Genomic DNA, 20231 nt, shown 5'->3' on the forward strand with positions numbered 1-20231 from the left:
GAATACTGATTGGATTTGCAAAAGTCATCAACCTAAGGGAATTTCGTATTTTTTTCACCCAACTCTTAACCTAAATCCAATGACGGTGATATTTTTTGTTGAATTCACGTTAGTTAATAACTCAACCAGATGTAAATGAAAACTAGACGTTAAAATGATGTCTGTGCCCAGTGGGGAGGTGACGAGAAGGCAGCCATATGAGGGGCTTGGTCAAACCGTGGGTAAACATACATTACAGATAGTCTGTCTTGGTTACGCAGGTTGGGGCTAAGGTTCCCTCATGTTCCATTGAGAGAAATGTGTGTGTGTGTGTGTGTGTGTGTGTCTGTGCATGCACGTGCGTACGTCTTGGTTCTCCTCTTTTACCCATTACATTTCCTAATTCATCATTTAATAGGCCTGAGTGAGAGAGATACTTTCGCTGGGGAGATTTCACTCTCTCTTTTTTCATCTCTGTCTCTTTCTGCCAAGCGGCTGTACTTACAGAGCCATTGTCCCCCTCAATGAAACCAGATTAAAATGTAATCAGTTTTACCACCTGCAGCCTTGTGTTGAGAACGGAAAGAGAGAGCCGCTCACCTGTCAGCATTACACACACACACACACACACACACACAATATAACGCTCATCCATCTCCTATGTGCCAACGTGTAGCACTTTTTCTCTACTTTAGCTCCTGTTCTCTACAGCAAAGCGTACATGTTCAGGCAACAAGAAACCTGTTATCTCCTATTTGTTCTTGTTTGGTCTATTCTGCTGTTCATAACAATGTTACGTAAATGTAGATATTTCAAGGCAGGATTGCTGCACTACAAAACCCCTGTCTGGGTGGTGTGTAAGTAAAAGATCCCCCTGATCAATGATTAAGTGGAGTAAACTTTGCCTACTGAAGACCCATGACCCGCCTGGTAAATTATGTAACAACATTACATAATAAGTTATTTCCACTTAACCATCATCCAATAGTTGTTAGGGCAGCAAATAGCAAGCCCCCAAATTGACACAAGAAAATGCAGGGGACCCCACTTGGAAAAAGGATATTCCTTGGTTAACGCTGTGTGTTCATATTTACTCAATTGTAGGTCCCACGGGCTGCCTCAACACATAATAATTACATGAAAGCACATTGTAATAGTCTAAGAGGTCCTTAGTTGACACTAAAAGGTTGTATTCTCTACCCATTTGAAGAGAAAAAGGTTCTTCATTTGTTTGATAAGATTACAGATTTTCTCAAGTGGGCAACATTTCAATTTCAGGGGACCCCACATGGGGTACCGACCACAAGTTTGGTAACCAATGTCATAGATTATCTGGCATGCCCAATTTTAATGGGTATGTTATTGATAGGAAATATCTGAATGCAAAAGCCCTAAGTATGCCTTGTAAAACGGTTATTTTGTTCACTAGGCCTACCTTATTTGATATTGTTTATTTCACTAATAATAAACTATAAATAATTTATTTCACTGTGTAGGCTATGTTCTGGGTCAAGCTGTTTTTAGAAAGCTATTAGCCTAGTCCAAACGTCCAGTTGCTGACATAACAGGATATTGCATAAGCATGTGGGAGTGGGAGGAGAGATGGCGTTTTGTTTGGAGAGATTTGCGTCATTGTGCTGTTTTTCCAACACGCGCACTGACCTCTGATTAGCTCAGAGGTGAGACCACACCCTCTCCCTACCCTTAAACCCGCCCTCTTCCTGTTTGTGGCAGCATGAAAACTCTACTGTACAGATCAAGTCATTGGCAGATTGAATCAGGGGGGTTCTTTGGGAAAGTTGCTTTAAATCTCTCAATATAATACGTAATGTGGTTTGATTAAGGGTATATTTAGATGAATAATTACTACAGATATATTTGTATTGACAAAATATTTTCCAACCTCTGTATTTAGGGTTTTGAAATCACCCTTCTTCGTTATTCCCCCTCGAAACTATAGTTGAAAGAGCCTGTCAGAAATATGATGAAACATTTGCCGGTTACTTTGTTACTGGTATAAACGTGAGAGAAAGCCGCAGTAACCAAAATTTTGTGTTCGTAGAATTATATCGCTATTTGTATGCAAATGGTTGGAATTTGACAGGACTATCGAGTGTTGGGACTGAAATGAGGCTATTACGGTAGGCTTCTCACGGCTCTCTCATTCATTTGGCCACACTAGTTGTGGCAGAACCGGCGCGAGGCATGAATCCGGCTCGTCGGTGTTCGTTCCTTCACCGAGACTTGGCAGCGTTTTGTCTCTCCTCCCTGGGGCCGGCAGCTAAGAAACAGCCACCTCCGAAGAAATTATCCCTCCCGGCTCCACGGTACTGTCACACCGGAGGAGAAGACGGCAGACGCGGCAAGCCACAGGTGAAATCACGCGGCTCATCGCCCGCGTCAGCGAGCTCTATACCAGGTAGGCTTTGTCAGTGTCCAGGGGGCATCTTCTTAGACCATGTCTGTTTAAAAAAAAAAAAAAAGCTAAATTACATAATAAACTTTGTTGGGTTCTGTTTAAATAACATTATAAACCATATAGCCTATGGTTTGGGGGGGTTATTTCTCTTGTTTGGCCAGAATTATTATTCAAACCGATTAGGCCTATGTGAAGTCTCGTATGTGCTTCTACATCCTCAATCAGACATTCAAAACGTGGCATATATGTAAGAGAGGCTGAATCATTACCAAATAATGTGTGACTGACTCACCGTGTGTGTGTGTGAGAGAGAGAGAGAGAAAGCACTCCCTTGTTTGTTGTTTGATTGTTTTTAGTTTGTTTGCCACATGTCCCTTCCATAAACATGATAGTTCAATACTTAATTTTTGGCACTTTTTATTTTATTTAGTGTAGTCTTAATCATTTTGACTAAAATATAATTAAGTCCAGTGGCGATTTTAGCATGTAAATCTTGGTGGGGCAAAAAAACTAAACAAAGTGGGATGCATGCCAGCAAAGCCATTACAAAACACAACACAACATTAAACATACACTCAATTAGTATTTGGTAGCATTGCCTTTAAATTGTTTAACCTGGGTCAAACATTTTGGGTAGCCTTCCACAAGCTTCCCACAATAAGTTGGGTGAATTTTGGCCCATTCCTCCTGACAGAGCTGGTGTAACTGAGTCAGGTTTGTAGGCCTCCTTGCTCGCACACGCTTTTTCAGTTCTGCCAACACATTTTCTATAGGATTGAGGTCAGGGCTTTGTGATGGCCACTCCAATACCTTGACTATGTTGTCCTTAAGCCATTTTTCCACAACTTTGGAAGTTAGCTTGGGGTCATTGTCCATTTGGAAGACCCATTTGTGACCAAGCTTTAACTTCCTGACTGATGTCTTGAGATGTTGCTTCAATATATCCACATAATGTTCCTTCCTCATGATGCCATCTATTTTGTGAAGTGCACGAATCCCTCCTGCAGCAAAGCACCCCCACAGCATGATGCTGCCACCCCCGTGCTTCACGGTTGGGATGGTGTTCTTCGGCTTGCAAGCTTCCTCCTTTTTCCTCCAAACATAACAATGGTCATTATGGCCAAACAGTTCTATTTTTGTTTCATCAGACCAGATTACATTTCTCCAAAAAGTACGATCTTTGTCCCCATGTGCAGTTGCAAACCATAGTCTGCCTTTTTTATGGCGGTTTTGGAGCAGTGGCTTCTGCCTTGCTGAGCGGCCTTTCAGGTTATGTCGCTATAGGACACGTTTTACTATGGATATAGATACTTTTGTACCTGTTTCCTCCAGCATCTTCACAAGGTCCTTTGCTCTTGTTCTGGGATTGAGTTGCACTTTTCGCACCAAAGTACGTTCATCTCTAGGAGACAGAACGTGTCTCCTTCCTGAGTGGTATGACGGCTGCGTGGTCCCATGGTGTTTATACTTGCATACTATTGTTTGTACAGATGAACGTGGTACCTTCAGGCGTTTGGAAATTGCTCCCAAGGATGAACCAGAATTGTGGAGGTTTAAAGGCACAGTCAACTTAGTGTATGTAAACTTCTGACCCACTGGAATAAGTGAAATAATCTGTCCGTAAACAATTGTTGGAAAAATTACTTGTGTCATGCACAAAGTAGATGTCCTAACCGACTTGCCAAAACTATAGTTTGTTAACAAGAAATTTGTGGAGTGGTTGAAAAACAAGTTTTAATGACTCCAACCTAAGTGTATGTAAACTTCTGACTTCAACTGTATCTCCCTGGCATATTACATAATTTATGTAATTCTTGGACTCACCTTGTTGTGCTGTGCTCACTTGAACGGGAAGGTGGCGTGGCGGTCCTTCGTGGGCAAATTTTGTCATCAAAGTCTGGCATTCTCTGGATTTATGGTGCTTTCAAGACAACTAGGAACTCAGAAAAAAACAAGGTTGAATCATGTTGACATCATTGATCTTTAGGTCGTAGCTCTATTCCGGATTTACAATTCCGAGTTGGATGACCATTCAAAATGTATTTTCCCAGTCGGAGCTGGGAAAATTGTCTTGAACTCACTGAAGTCAAGTTTTTGCAGTTCCGAAATTAAATTGTTTTGAGCGTGGCACAAATCATACTTCATTGACAGCATGGCCAATGTTGAATGTTTATCATTTTAAACTTGGAAGAAGGACCACACAGCCACTCCACTGAATAGCAGGCTAGTGATTGTTTTGCAATGCTTCCAGTTAGCCACTGATTCCTTCCAAACCACTCATTGTTGAATTTGTGATTTCCAACTTGTTGTGTAATGTTTATGTCCAATGGCCGATGAGCACCGATACGTTTTATCTATAATTTCTCATATGACAAGGATTAAAAAGGATTTGCCAGTAGATTGTCGAATTGATTCATGATGATGACTGCTAGCTAAGATTTTGAAAGTATGATGTTGACATGATCAGTCCAATCAAAGCTACTGTATATATAACGTGATTTGAAGTCATTTTATCTGTGGCCAATGACCTTGAGCCTTCTTGGCTGGGCACTTCTAATGTAACTTTATGGCAGCACCCAAGGGGCTTGAATTTTCGAGCTCTACCCTTAGACTTGGCAGTGACGTACTGTCCCCATGAGTGACAGAACACTGAGCTAATCAAGGCGCAACTAGAGAACATTACCAACACCTACGCTCCGTATTTTCCGCAGGCTGCCCCACCGCGACCGAAACCACTGAGCTAGGCTGAAACACCTGCATTCTGGAGCTGCCTTACTCAATTGTTTGCAAACTGATATGTGACACGTATTAATACCAAAATAACATGCAAAACAGGCACTACAGTGAGGGGAAAAAAGTAATTGATCCCCTGCTGATTTTGTATGTTTGCCCACTGACAAAGACATGATCAGTCTATAATTTTAATGGTAGGTTTATTTGAACAGTGAGAGACAGAATAACAACAACAAAATCCAGAAAAAAACGCATGTCAAAAATGTTATAGATTGATTTGCATTTTAATGAGGGAAATAAGTATTTGACCCCTCTGCGAAACATGACTTAGTACTTGGTGGCAAAACCCTTGTTGGCAATCACAGAGGTCAGACGTTTCTTGTAGTTGGCCACCAGGTTTGCACACATCTCAGGAGGGACTTTGCAGATCTTCTCCAAGTCATTAAGGTTTCGAGGCTGACGTTAGGCAACTCGAACCTTCAGCTCCCTCCACAGATTTTCTATGGGATTAAGGTCTGGAGACTGGCTAGGCCACTCCAGGACCTTAATGTGTTTCTTCTTGAGCCACTCCTTTGTTGCCTTGGCCGTGTGTTTTGGGTCATTGTCATGCTGGAATACCCATCCACGACCCATTTTCAATGCCCTGGCTGAGGGAAGGAGGTTCTCACCCAAGATTTGACGGTACATGGCCATCGTCCCTTTGATGCGGTAAAGTTGTCCTGTTCCCTTAGCAGAAAAACACCCCCAAAGCATAATGTTTCCACCTCCATGTTTGACGGTGGGGATGGTGTTCTTGGGGTCATAGGCAGCATTCCTCCTCCTCCAAACACGGCGAGTTGAGTTGATGCCAAAGAGCTCGGTTTTGGTCTCATCTGACCACAACACTTTCATCCAGTTCTCCTCTGAATCATTCAGATGTTCATTGGCAAACTTCAGACGGGCCTGTATATGTGCTTTCTTGAGCAGGGGGACCTTGCGGGCGTTGCAGGATTTCAGTCCTTCACGGCGTAGTGTGTTACCAATTGTTTTCTTGGTGACTATGGTACCAGCTGCCTTGAGATCATTGACAAGATCCTCCCGTGTAGTTCTGGGCTGATTCCTCACTGTTCTCATGATCATTGCAACTCCACGAGGTGAGATCTTGCATGGAGCCCCAGGCCGAGGGAGATTGACAGTTATTTTGTGTTTCTTCCATTTGCGAATAATCGCACCAACTGTTGTCACCTTCTCACCAAGCTGCTTGGCGATGGTCTTGTAGCCCATTCCAGTCTTGTGTAGGTCTACAATCTTGTCCCTGACATCCTTGGAGAGCTCTTTGGTCTTGGCCATGGTGGAGAGTTTGGAATCTGATTGATTGATTGCTTCTGTGGCAGGTGTCTTTTGTACAGGTAACAAACTGAGATTAGGAGCACTCCCTTTAAGAGTGTGCTCCTAATCTCAGCTCGTTACCTGTATAAAAGACACCTGGGAGCCAGAAATCTTTCTGATTGAGAGGGGGTCAAATACTTATTTCCCTCATTAAAATGCAAATCAATTAATAACATTTTTGACATGTGTTCTTCTGGATTTTTTTGTTGTTATTCTGTCTCTCACTGTTCAAATAAACCTACCATTAAAATTATAGACTGATCATTTCTTTGTCAGTGGGCAGAGAGAGAGAGAGAAGTCGCGCCATTGTTATCAACGTTCCACAGACGCCACATTGATGTCCAAAAGTAGAACTGGGGCTAATGACCAGTGATTTAGTCACATCTCCGAATCGAGTCCTGGTCTGAGTCAATGGGTCCACATTAACTCAAAATAAAGTTAGTGTAGTGGCAAGAGGAATTTAGTCAATACATTTTTGCTATCCCTTTTCCTTTCTTTCTGTGCCACCAAATGTTTGCATATAGGCTACTGGTAATGTTACCAGGGCCACGTTCAGTTGTAAAACATTCTCGAACGTTGCAGATAGAAATTCCATGAGTAGAGCCGAAGTTATTCCTTATTCAACATGTCAGAGAGGCATGTTTGTTCTATATAGCTTATATCTGAACGTTACAAAACATTGCGTCCTGCTGAACACGCCACAGGTTGTTAGCTATAGCTAGCTAATGAGGTAACATGGCTGAACAAGGTGTAACCTAGACATGGTTAACGGTCCGGTCCGCAAGTAGCCTAGTTTTAAAATGGCCCGGGATAAATGTAAAATGCGGCACGCCAATCCACGATAGACAGAAAAAACGTTGCGCTGGTATTATGGGTCATATCTTTTGAACAGTAAGGAATCAAGCCGTTTTCTCTGAGAAAAAGAACCTAGCTATGAAATGCAGTGGGGAAAGTGGGAGGGTTGAGCAAGACTACAAATTCAAAGACAGCCTACTTTTCTATACTCAAGAGAGAGAAAAACATAGCTAGACTTAACTCAATGCTACTATTGTTTTTAATTTCGTAAAGCAGCTTGTGTTTCTTAACCAGGCAAAGTGTAGCTTACTAGAAGGCTGGTGGTGACTGGTTAGCTAAAGGGAAGCAAGAGTCGCTTGGCGATGTGTATAATCCGAGCCGGAGCTGAGCCTGTCTGCCCACACTCATCGCATACTCCCCCACAGCTCACCAGCTGATGTAGGCTGTGTGTGCCGGGTGTGGCAAGTCCTTCCCACTGCTGAACAGAACTGTGCATCTATGCTGCTATCAATTGTGCTTATCTCTCTAAAAACTCTTGTCCAGTCCACTTAGTAGTCAGATTTAGTCACTGAGAATTTAATCTCGTTTTAGTCAACTGAAATGAAAAATAATTTTAGTTTAGTGATAGTTTTTTCTAGGTCTATTTAGTCCGTTATAGTCTCGTCAATTGCCACTGAAAAATAGGTGTTTGATGGATATTTTAGTCACTATTTTTGTTGACGAAATTAACACTGGTTCAAAAGCACCAAAGCCCTTGCAGAGCTCACACAATGATTGACCAGAACAGCATTACGCAACAACCGTGCCACTGAGAGGCTCCGGGTTGACCTCTTCGGCACCTCAAAGGGGGTCTCCTTTCCTGTGGTCTTTTGGCCTTTCTCCCTCACACTGTTTGTCCTGGACAGCGTGTTCACCCCAAAGGACTGGAGCAGTAAAAACAGTACGAAGGTATTCCATAGAAATTAAATGACATTTGTATGGGTAGGCTATTTCCTCCTAGCATACAGGTTTGATTTTATATCACCTGTCTAGTGTGTTTCAAGATACCATTGAGCAATTAGGGTTATGGTGATTATCTTTATATAAGATTGAGACCCACCCCGATTGACAAATGCACCACTGCATAGTACCAAGGCTGACCTTATGAGTATGTGGGCTGTGTTTAATCTGTGTGTAATGCTCTACTTACAGTATGTTTAGTAAATGGGACTGAATAGAAAGATTAGGCTGACTCAACTTTCACCCCATGGTGTAGCCCAGGGTTCCCCAATAGGCGGCCCGAATTCTGATTTTTTTTATTTGGCCCCCAAGTTTTCTAAAGAAAAAATAAACAAATATTTATATTTTAAATGTTTTATATATTACAATTTTCGTTGTTGGACATTAAAAGGGTAGGTAACATAATCGTAACCACAGGTAACATATGGATTTGCATTAGTATACACATCAAACGTCCCAGTACAAAGTTACACCTCACTTTTCTATTTTTGGAGTTACATAAAACTGATCATGTCGGAAAATGTTTTTCCAGGGTGTGATGTAATATGGAGGACACGGCAAGCCAGCCTATTCCTAAAGAATGTTCGCTATTTGCGGTTATCTTAGCCAGCCAGCTAACTTGAGCTTTTTAGCCAACTAGCTATTAGCTTAGCCAGCCTAGCCAACCACCACAGTTGTGGTCGGCAAGCCAGGGCCCAACAACTGGAGACCAGATAGAACACAACTAAAACAGAACCGCAGATCAAAAGCAAAGAGAGAGCAGAGACTTACAGATTGTTGGCTGGGGCCCATCCGATGCTAAAAGGCTGAGTTAGCTACCAAAGCCAGGGGGAGGCGGGCGCTTCACCGGGCTGAGGGAGAGTCGGTGAGGGACATCCAATAGCTATATAGCGAGAGAACCCCAAAATAGATAGATTCCAGATGTCAGTCAGCTAGCGCACTAGCACTAAGCCAAGGTGGAAAAAGTTACAAAACAACCATAGCCTACTTCAAAGAGAACATGCTGAAAAGTTGACAAAACAAAATAGACAACAGACAAGGTACTACACAATTAGCGCAAGAAGGCACCAGAGCCTGCCATGCTAACGAGTTCCCACTAGATAACACAGCCACAAAGTATGTGACGAACTTGCGCTAGCTAACGAGTTAGCATATGAACGCGGTAGCACAGAGTAGATTCTCCATATGACGTTGAGAAATGGTGCATATTGTGCAAACTCTAGCTTCCAACCCTTTTAAAGACTGTAAAATCACCAGGAAATCAGCTCAGTGATTTTAATTTAGGAAATCTGTTCCCAATGTAAGCATCTGTTTGGGCTTCTTGCAGTCAATTTGCAGTGCACAAATTATTTATGATGTTCCGACCCTCCGCTCAATAAAAAAAATTGTCCCACAGCTTAATCTAATTGGGGACCCTTGATGTAGCCTATAACCATTTACTGTAGTAAAAAAAAGGCTGGAGATGCATTATGCTTCCTATGCTATCTGCATTTTACCACTCAGCTAAATAGCTCCAACAAGACAGGAGAAAGGTCTGACAAAAAAATAAAAGGTGACCTCATTACAGTTATGCAACACTAATCTCATTAAAACAGGCAGCGCACCTTTTCCTACCTGTGACCTCCTTTTCCTGCCTTGTTTAAATAGTTTTGCTGAGTCGTTACAGTCAGAGGTTGAAAGGTGAAGGCTAACTGAGGAGGAGATCAGAAGGGTTTAGTTATTTTAGGTTCTGTCATGTCTGTAAAATCAGGTAATGGTGAGAGAAGCCCTTGTACCTCTCAGCTAACAGTACACTGATATATTAATGTCTAGTGTGTGGCTGAGGGGGTTTCATCTAAATTCACCCACTAATGGTAAATCCTCAGAGGAATACATTATTTTATTGGTTTGATTCCACCAGTGCGTTAAACTTATCTAATGACGAGGGGGGTAGAAAGTATAAACCAAAAGAGCTTCATTTGGTTTCTCCCTTGGAGTGCTGCCTATTTTAATGAGATTAGTGGTGCATAACTGTTACGACTCAAGAGAAAGGTTTCCTTATTAAAGCTAGAATCCTTAGTTGCTACATCCATTTTGGACTTTGATTCTTGAAGAATATAACTTATAAATGCCTCATGAGCTTAGTTCTACTGTCCTGCCCCATCAGAACCCAACATATAAGCTTGTTATACTCCAATGTTTGTAAACAAAGTAAATGTAAACAAACACTGTCTCGCCTCAACATGGTTAAAACTATAATTTTGATATCATGGATGGTCAGTTCTTGCATACATAGCTCTCACTTTGAATGTGAGTGCTTACATTTCTCCAGGTCCATCCCTCAGCTGTTTACCAAAACACAGGCAGGGTGGACTTTGTTATTGTTTCAATTAAAGAGTCCAGCTTTAAGAATGCACACAATTATTTTTTTCTTCTCTTGTATTTATTGTGTGTTTTCTTACCTACATTATTCGTTTTATTACTGCGTTGTTGGGAAAGAGCTTGCAAATAAGCATTTCACTGTACTGTTTTTTACACCTGCTGTGTCCTGTGCACGAGACAAACTTTGAAACAAACACACACAAGCACACACACACAGACACACTCAGGCGCGCACACACACACTCAAACACTCTGAAAATGAGGGGGCCAGGCTATTTTGGTGTTCCCCCTCACATCTCCCTCCCATCCATGGACAGGAGTACAAGGGGCATTGGGGGTCAGACACCTGCTTTCATTTTAGTCTACCTGGCTGCCTAATCTCTGCCATGCTCCCATCCTTCATTTGATAATTGCCTGGAGCAGTCATGTGATTCTTATTCAACGCTGATGTCACCAACATTCCTATGGAGAGATTCTGCTCTCCAGTTGAAATGTAGGCCCGTAGATGGGCCTGGCCTGCTGTGCTGTCACTGCAGTATTTTTAAGGAGAACAACTGATTTTAGGTCTACAGTATAAATGAGTAGGCCTACATACCGATTATTGAAAGGGTTTCCTCCGTCTCCTTTCTTCTAGCTTTTGTCCTCTAGGGAGATGGTAAGTAAAGTAAGTATAGCCAACTGACTACACAGATACAATAATGTTCTTTCTCAGTTGAGTCAGAAACATAATGTCCACTCCACTGGTGTTCCCAGCTATTTTTAACCTTATGTTTGGGAAACACCAACACTCGGATGCCACATACCGTATGTACATTCTACATAGTGTACATGCAGTAGTTCACTATTCATGTGCTAAATGGGGCCCTGAAGCATTCCAGTGTGTTTTGTGCTCTATCAGCAGCAGACTGGGTCAGCTTATTGAATCACATCCCACTCAGTTGAGTCTCTCCTCTATCACACAGATTAACTAAGGACAAGCCACACTTCTCTCATTTAATTTGATCATTTGTGATGTGTGTGCCATATCTCTCTGTGCGTGGTTGTATGCCATGTGTGTGACCCTCACGGGACAGTTATAATAAGCCATTGTGGCAGCCAGATGAGCAGTGTGTGGATGAGGAGAGGAGAGTGGGACTGCCACTGGTCTATTCAGGAATGCTCGCAGAATCCCCGTCTCTCGAAAACTCTCTCACACACACAGAGCAGTCCAGTCTCTTACACTCTCTCACACACACAGAGCAGTCCAGTCACATCCGCTTGCTCCGGAACATTCTTTCACGTCATTACATCAGTTTCAGAAGAGTCCAATCTCTCCCTGGAGAAAGAGGAGAGCGAAACAGAGAGAAGGAGGGAGAGAGTGAAACACGAGAGAGTGCTCTATTTAACACCATGGAGACAGCCTGGATACTGGGTAGAGCGTGAGTCGAAAAGCAAGATTTTAAAAGGAGGGCACGTGTGATTCTTCTCCATCGACTCTACGTGAGTAACTGTGTGTGTGTGAGAGAGATTCTGTTTATCACTCAACTCAACCAGATAAACTGAGTGTTCGACTGAGATAATTGTCTGGACCATATTTAAGAGAGCTCTAAGAAATAGTCGTATGAAGATGTGAAGATATCATGTGTTCACATCTGAAAGGTGTCTGTAGGTTAAAAAAATATGTTTCAGATGAGGCGAATAAGTAATAACTCCAGAATGGAAACTGCAGCCCCACTAGAGGTCAGCAGATAGTAGCAAATAAATACTGAGCTCTTCCTCCGTCCTTTTCTCTCTCTCTGGAGAGTTTATAGTGTGTAAACATGATCCTGCACTAGAACACTGTGTCCTGGGGATTGAGTAACTCGCCAACGCTTGCCCCATGCACTCCAAACCAGTGTGTGTGCGACTGTGTTACTGTCCACCTTCCACTCCTGTGTGTTTTTCAAGTGTCTGGATACATCTGTCTTTCAGCTCCAGCTGACATATGACTAGTCATGGTGATGGCCTCATATCCTTCCTTCCTTTCTTCCTTAGTTTCTCTCCCTTCCCTCGTCTTCTAGTCAGTCTCAGACAGACTTACTGTGTCTAAGCAGTCACACTGTCACCAGCTGGAATGTCACACTGTGAAACAAAAACAGAGGGATGGACAGAGACTGAGAGGGGGAGAGAGACAGAGACTGAGAGGGGGAGAGAGACAGAGACTGAGAGGGGGAGAGAGACAGAGACTGAGAGGGGGAGAGAGACAGAGACTGAGAGGGGGAGAGAGACAGAGACTGAGAGGGGGGAGAGAGACAGAGACTGAGAGGGGGAGAGAGACAGAGACTGAGAGGGGGAGAGAGACTGAGACTGAGAGGGGGAGAGAGACTGAGACTGAGAGGGGGAGAGAGACTGAGACTGAGAGGGGGAGAGAGACTGAGACTGAGAGGGGGAGAGAGACTGAGACTGAGAGGGGGAGAGAGACTGAGACTGAGAGGGGAGAGAGACTGAGACTGAGAGGGGGAGAGAGACTGAGACTGAGAGGGGGAGAGAGACTGAGACTGAGAGGGGGAGAGAGACTGAGACTGAGAGGGGGAGAGAGACTGAGACTGAGAGGGGGAGAGAGACTGAGACTGAGAGGGGGGAGAGACTGAGACTGAGAGGGGGGAGAGAGACTGAGACTGAGAGGGGGAGAGAGACTGAGACTGAGAGGGGGGAGAGACTGAGACTGAGAGGGGGAGAGAGACTGAGACTGAGAGGGGGAGAGAGACTGAGACTGAGAGGGGGAGAGAGACTGAGACTGAGAGGGGGAGAGAGACAGAGGGGGAGAGAGACTGAGACTGAGAGGGGGAGAGAGACTGAGACTGAGAGGGGGAGAGAGACTGAGTACGACAGAAACTGAAAGCAGCAGAGAACTGAAGTGGAAGGAGTTAGATTGTCCGAAAATCAACTGAGGGGAAAAAATCTGAAGAAACTTAAGTATAAGGAGGAGAAAGACAGTGAAGGAGTCATCAAAATAGCAAGAGGAATAGAGCTAGAGTAGAGTGCTGTTGTTCTCAGACAGACAGAGACAAAACTGGTGAGGATTTCACTAAACCACAGTGATGTAGTCTAAGGATGGAGATGATGGGTTTGACCACAGTTCTATCAAGCGTATTTATTTATTTATTTATTTATTGATATGTCTCTCTTTAGATCCACTCTATCTATTCTTTTTCTAGCAACTCTCGCTCACAAAATGGCTTCCAAGGAATTTAGAGGATGAGTCAGAGCCTAACTCACGAGGGAGTAGCTGTCTGTCTGTCGTCCTATGAATGTGCTAGCCTTTTTAATCTGTGGGCATTGTGTTGGTAAACGGCGCAAAATAATGTATAGCTGTTGACTCATCAACCTAAGAGCATATTACATGCTACATATACAAGTGGTTACAGATTATCTATTTAGTCTGATTCAGACATGGTCTTTCATGTGAGAGCCTGAGAGACATCTGCCCCACAGACAGTCTCTGCTGACTGCTGGGTAACTTGACAGGAGTTTTGCACTCTTGTTTCATAATGTCTCATGAGCTGTGTGTGTGTGTGTGTGTATGTAGGCTTGATTATGCGCACACACTGTATGTGGACAGTGTAATGTATTTCTGTAATATGTTGTCTCCGTGTCCTCAGTGTGTCCGATGGGCAGCAGTAGCAGCAGCAGGCTGTTTGGTACCCTGGCCCAGACCCTGAACAGTGCTCCCCTGGCCCAGAAGGACTACTGCCCAGACCCAGAGCACCAGGACTCAGACCAGGACCCGGAGGGCCTAGAGCAGACCGACCCAGACCAGCTGCTCAGGGAGTGCGAGGAGGCCCTCCAGAACCGGCCGGCCCGGCCACACAGGGACCTGGTCTACCCTGCAGACCCAAAACACCAGCACCAATACAGGAACCATGAGCAGCAGCACACACCGTCCATACGGGTCATGACGTGGAACATCCTAGCTCAAGGTGCATAGACCTCTGATAGATGATAGAGTACTATAGATTACAGAAGACCACCAGAGCAGCACATGTACTGTATGAACACCTTCCTAATATTGAGTTGTACCCCATTTTGCCCTCAGAACAGCCCCAATTCATCAGAACAGCCCCAAACTGTCGAAAGCGTTCCACAGGGATGCTGGCCCATGCTGACAAGTTGGCTGGGTGTCCTTTGGGTGGTGGACCATTATTGATACACACGGGAAACTGTTGAGCGTGAAAAACCCAGCAGCGTTAAAGTTCTTGATACAAACCGGTGCGCCTGGCACCTACCATACCCCGTTCAAAGGCACTTAAATCACCCTCTGAATGGCACACATACACAGTCCATGTCTCAAGGCTTAAAAATCCTTCTTTAACCTGTCTCTTCCCCTTCATCTGCACTGATTTGAAGTGGATTTAACAAGTGGCATCAATAAGGGATCATAGCTTTCACCTGGATTCACCTGGTCAGTCTGTCTTGGAAAGAGCAGGTGTTCTTAATGTTTTGTACACTCTGAATATCCAAGACACTGTTGCTCTCAAGACTTCAGACCATGATACTGCTCAGTGCTCACAATGTCTTTCGATCAGGAATGGGGAGAAGTGTACAACGGTACACAGTAATGTCTACTGCTAATGTCTGGTAACTGTCCTCTCTCCTCTCCTCTCAGCTCTAGGGGAGGGTAAGGATGGCTTTGTGCGATGTCCTCTGGAAGCTCTGAACTGGGCTGAGAGGAAGTACCTGATCCTGGAAGAGATCCTCACCTACCGCCCTGACATCCTGTGTCTCCAGGAAGTGGACCACTACTACGACACCTTCAAGCCCATCCTGGCCAGCCTGGGCTACCACAGCACCTTCCTGCCCAAGCCCTGGTCCCCCTGCCTGGACGTGGCCAGCAACAACGGCCCTGACGGCTGTGCTCTCTTCTACCGCCACGCCCGCTTCAGCCTTCTCCACACCTCCCACCTGCGCCTCTCTGCCATGATGCTGCCTACCAACCAGGTGGCCATCGTGCAGACGCTGCGTTGCCGGGCGACGGGCCAGAGGCTGTGCGTGGCCGTGACCCACCTGAAGGCGAGGAGCGGCTGGGAGAGGCTGAGGGGTGCCCAGGGGGCTGACCTACTGCAGAGCCTGAAGGCTATAACCTCACGGGCAGCTGGGTCAGACCCAGTCAGTAGGGGAGCTGGGGGAGGGAATGGGACAGAGGGGGTGCCTCTGATAGTGTGTGGGGACTTTAACGCTGAGCCCTCGGAGGACGTGTACAGGCGTTTTATCTCCTCCCCCCTGGGTCTGGACTCAGCCTATAAGCTGCTGAGTGCAGACGGGCAGACAGAGCCGGCCTACACTACCTGGAAGATCCGTCCCTCAGGGGAGAGCTGCAGTACCCTGGACTACATCTGGTACTCTCATGGTGCTTTCACTGTGGACACCCTGCTGGACATACCCACTGAGGAACAGATAGGACCTGACCGCCTGCCCTCATACCACTACCCCTCCGACCACCTCTCACTGCTCTGTGATTTCAGCTTCAGGGAGCCCAGGGATCAACCTCATAGGCTGATGTAGGCTGCCTATCACAGAGGCATCGGCCAATAGGGCTCCAGTTCAGGACAATGCAGGAAGAATCGACTTGATCAAACAATGTGTGGGAGTGTAATACTGGAGAACTGAATGCTTATTTTACTTGACCTGGTGGTGAAATTTGATTCTGCAGACTTGACACCAGAGAGTAGATATTTCTTTTTTATAAAAACCAGCACTTGCTGAAATTTACTTTTTTCCCCTTGAGGTAGTTTTCTGTCAAGTGAGATGTTATCCCTCATGATCGTTTTTCTTCATGTGAGGTGTTTAACTGGTTTTAAAGGAACTGGAGAATAGGATCATATCAATACTGTAACTGCTATAATTTTCAGTGCTGTGGCAGCAAGATTGCCAATGAGCATGTCAAAATAAAATACTTAGACATTCTGACATCTTGTTTTTGATTTTTCTTCATGTCAACTTTACTTATTTATTTTAGTGTTTTAATATTTTGTGTAGTTCTGTGTGTTCATATTTAGTGATTGGGGAAAAAATTGATAGTTACATATCACAAATAATTTTTGGACGATATTCCCACGGGGGGCCAGTATGCACTCACTAACTAAGTCGCTCTGGATAAGAGCGTCTGCTAAATGACTAAAATGTAAAATTATAGCGATACTTTGACTACAAGTATCAATTTGTAATAACAAAAAAAAATTTGGGGAATTGATTATTAAGCAAGTGAAGTTTTTGTATGGGGGGCAATGTGTTGAATTTAGTCAAGATAAAAAATAAATTGCTTATTTGATCTAATAGAAATTTCGCAATGCTTAGGTTGTTACAACTGTACTGATAAGTGTGATGCACGTGACATCCTGGCAACACTTTATATCTGAGATGAACATGTAATTTGAGACAGTCTATGCATATTCAGGAGGGTAGCGTAGCATCTCACTCTCCATTGATAACAGGCAGTTGACGTCAACAACCCTCATCAAATATTCAAATAACGAGATGTATCCACCAATCCAAAGAGAGGAATAGGCAGGTGTTTGACAGCCCGCCGTTCCGCTCTTTGGACAACGAATCCCATTGTTCGGGAGGAGACATAAGAATCTCGTCATTATATCCAGTATCTCTGCTATGGCTGACCCTGTAAAACAACACATTTCACTGCACCTATCTGGTGTATGTGACAGAATGTAAAAAATTATAATAATTGGTGAACCAACATGTTTTCAGCAATTATTTCCATGACTGATTTAAAATTAGTTTTGTCATGGCTCTCGTCTCAGACATATAGTGAGCAATATGTTTGCAACATCAAATCGCAATACATATAGAATCGTGATAATCTCAATACATATCGTATCGGCACCTAAGGATCGTGATGGTATCGTGAGGTCCCTGATAATTCTCAGCCCTATTAATATTATGACACAATGTCCTTGATGTCAAATTCGCCCAGTGTGTTGACTAAATGCTTGAGCACAAACCACAAACATTCAGAAGAATCTCTCACTCATCCCCGCGTCTCTGGCTGGTGCATAGGGCAGCAACAAATGTTCTCCACGTCTGGCGGTCTTTGGCCATCTTCTCCACTGTGCCCCAGCTCTGCTGATGATGTTGTAGCCATAGACAATATAACAGGTTGGGGCTCAGTCTCCATTGTTCAGCGCCATGTCTTCGGGCCTCCCCCTCAAATCCCCCCCTGACTCCAATGCTTCCCACAGTTGTATCAAATTGGCTGGATGTCCTTTGGGTGGTGGACCATTCTTGATACACACAGGAAACTGTTGAGTGTGAAAAATCCAGCAGCGTTGCAGTTCTTGACACAAACTGGTGCGCCTGGCATCTACTACCAAACCCCGTTCAAAGGCACTCAATCTTTTGTCTTGCCCATTCACCCTCTGAACGGCACACATACACAATCCATGTCTCAATTGTCTCAAGGCTTAAAAATCATTATTTAGCCTGTCTCCTTGCCTTCATCTACACTGATTGAAGTGGATTTAACAAGTGACATCAATAAGGGATCATAGCTTTCACCTGGTCAGTGTATGTCATGGAAAGAGCAGGTGTTCTTAAAGTTTTGTACACTATTCACAGGGATATTTGTCACTGTGTGAAACTGGGTCCTTTGAGAGGGACTTGAGAGCATCCCAGCCCTCCAACCAGAACCACAGGGACTGGAGAAAGACTCCCACACCCTGCATAGGTATTCGTGTGTGTGGTACCTTTCCCTCTCTGGGTCTCTTCCTGATCCCCAGGTCAATGTTGCTGTTGGTGTCAGGCTGAGGCTGTTGTGTCTTCAGGTTCTGTCCCCCTGCAAGGAAACCAACCAAATAACTTAGTACACTTCATATAATATACAACTTAACATTTATTACAGACACGCAGGGGCAGTGGACAACACAGAGACAGATAATAAAGAAAACATTTAGTTGCATTGGAGGCTGGCCATAGGTCAGTGCATGCGTGTGATAATGACCCCTCAGCTGGTTAGCCCTTAAGTCTGCCGCCCTTGAGCATGACAATGGGAAGTCAGAATAGGATGAGTGAGAGGGAATGTGTGGACAGGAAGTTACATTGGGCTTCTAACCCTGATCTCACCTGATCCCTTCCAATCCCATCAGGCCATGCTGTGAGAGGACATAACACTGGGCTATAACAGGTGACGGAGCCCAGCAGGTAAATGAATACCAAATAGCACAGTGTGCAGGGATTCAAGTCCTTAACATTTCTCCTCCATCTGCAATGATGGTTATAGGACTGCACAGAATGTCTCCACCAATTGGCTCATTTATCCATCTTCCTCTCCCCTGTAACTATTCCCCAGGTCGTTGCTGTAAATGAGAATGTCTTCTCCTGGTAAAATAAAACATGATCCTCGTAAATAGGCACTGATACAGTAAATGTGATGTGCCTGGATGGGTTACTACCAATGATGTGTGCATCTTTTTATCATATACCATTTATGTGTCAAGTAGTTTCAGATCAGTGTTCTCGAGGCCAGGATAGGACATGTACAGTGCATTCAGAAAGTATTCAGACCCCTTGACTTTTTCCACATTTTGTTATGTTACAGCCTTATACTAAAACTGATGTAATTGTTTTCTCATCAATCTACACACAATACCCCATAATGACAAAGCAAAAACAGACATTTTAGACATTTTGAAAAAAATTGAAATATCACATTTACATAAGTATTCAGACCCTTTACTCAGTACTTTGTTAAAGCACTTTTGGCAGCGATTACAGCCTAGTCTTCTTGGGTATGACGCTACAAGCTTGCCACACCTATATTTGGGGAGTTTCTCACATTCTTCTCTGCAGATCCTCTCAAGCTCTGTCAGGTTGGACGGGGACCGTCGCTGCACAGCTATTTTATGGTCTCTCCAGAGATGTTCGATCGGGTTCAAGTCCAGGCTCTGGCTGGGCCACTCAAGGACATTCAGAGACTTGTCCCGAAGCCACTCCTGCGTTGTCTTGGCTGTGTGCTTAGGGTCGTTGTCCTGTTGGAATGTGAACCTTCGCCCCAGTCTGAGGTCCTGAGCGCTCTGGAGCAGGTTGTCATCAAGGATCTCTCTGTACTTTGCTCCATTCATCTGTCCCTCAATCCTGACTAGTCTCCCAGTCCCTGGAGCTGAAAAACATCCCCACAGCATGATGCTGCCACCACCAGGCTTTACCATAGGGATGATGCCAGGTTTCCTCCAGATGTGACGCTTGGCATTCAGGCCAAAGAGTTCAATCTTGGTTTCATCACACCAGATAATCTTGTTTCTCATGGTCTGAGTCCTTTAGGTGCCTTTTGGCAAACTCCAAGAGGGCTGTCATGTGCCTTTTACTGAGGAGTTGATTCCGTCTGGCCACTCTACCATAAAAGCTGCAGAAATTGTTGTACTTCTGGAAGGTTCTCCCATCTCCACAAAGTAACTCTGGAGCTCTGTCAGAGTGACCATTGGGTTCTTGGTCACCTCCCTGACCAAGGCCCTTCTCCCCTGATTGCTCAGTTTGGCCGGGCGGCCAGCTCTAGGAAGAGTCTTGGTGGTTCCAAACATCTTTCATTTAAGAATGATGGAGGCCACTGTTC

The 20231-nt window shown here is 44.4% G+C and overlaps 1 protein-coding gene across 2 annotated transcripts; it reads left to right on the forward strand.

Moving 5' to 3' along the window:
* The first annotated feature begins 1738 nt into the window (after positions 1-1738).
* Positions 1739-16579, forward strand: LOC121542552 (nocturnin). Of its 2 annotated transcripts, none has more exons than XM_041851959.2 (3): positions 1739-2398; positions 14275-14592; positions 15279-16579. In XM_041851959.2, the coding sequence occupies exons 1-3, from the start codon at positions 2185-2187 to the stop codon at positions 16172-16174; spliced, it is 1428 nt and encodes a 475-aa protein (XP_041707893.1). In that variant the 5' UTR covers positions 1739-2184; the 3' UTR covers positions 16175-16579. The 2 variants fall into 2 exon arrangements, with proteins under 2 accessions (XP_041707893.1, XP_041707901.1); XM_041851967.2 differs by lacking the exon at positions 1739-2398 and adding an exon at positions 10497-12133.
* The last annotated feature ends 3652 nt before the right edge of the window (positions 16580-20231 follow it).

Source organism: Coregonus clupeaformis, chromosome 3, assembly GCF_020615455.1.
Source record: "Coregonus clupeaformis isolate EN_2021a chromosome 3, ASM2061545v1, whole genome shotgun sequence".
In the NCBI taxonomy this organism is placed as follows: domain Eukaryota; kingdom Metazoa; phylum Chordata; class Actinopteri; order Salmoniformes; family Salmonidae; genus Coregonus; species Coregonus clupeaformis.

What these genes read in the sequence shown, in the direction of transcription:
- LOC121542552 (XM_041851959.2), top strand. Translation starts at nt 2,185, where the DNA reads ATGAATCCGGCTCGTCGGTGTTCGTTCCTTCACCGAGACTTGGCAGCG. An exon ending in GTCAGCGAGCTCTATACCAG is followed by an intron (nt 2,399 to 14,274) that starts GTAGGCTTTGTC and finishes CCGTGTCCTCAG; the next exon opens with TGTGTCCGATGGGCAGCAGT. An exon ending in GTGGAACATCCTAGCTCAAG is followed by an intron (nt 14,593 to 15,278) that starts GTGCATAGACCT and finishes CTCTCCTCTCAG; the next exon opens with CTCTAGGGGAGGGTAAGGAT.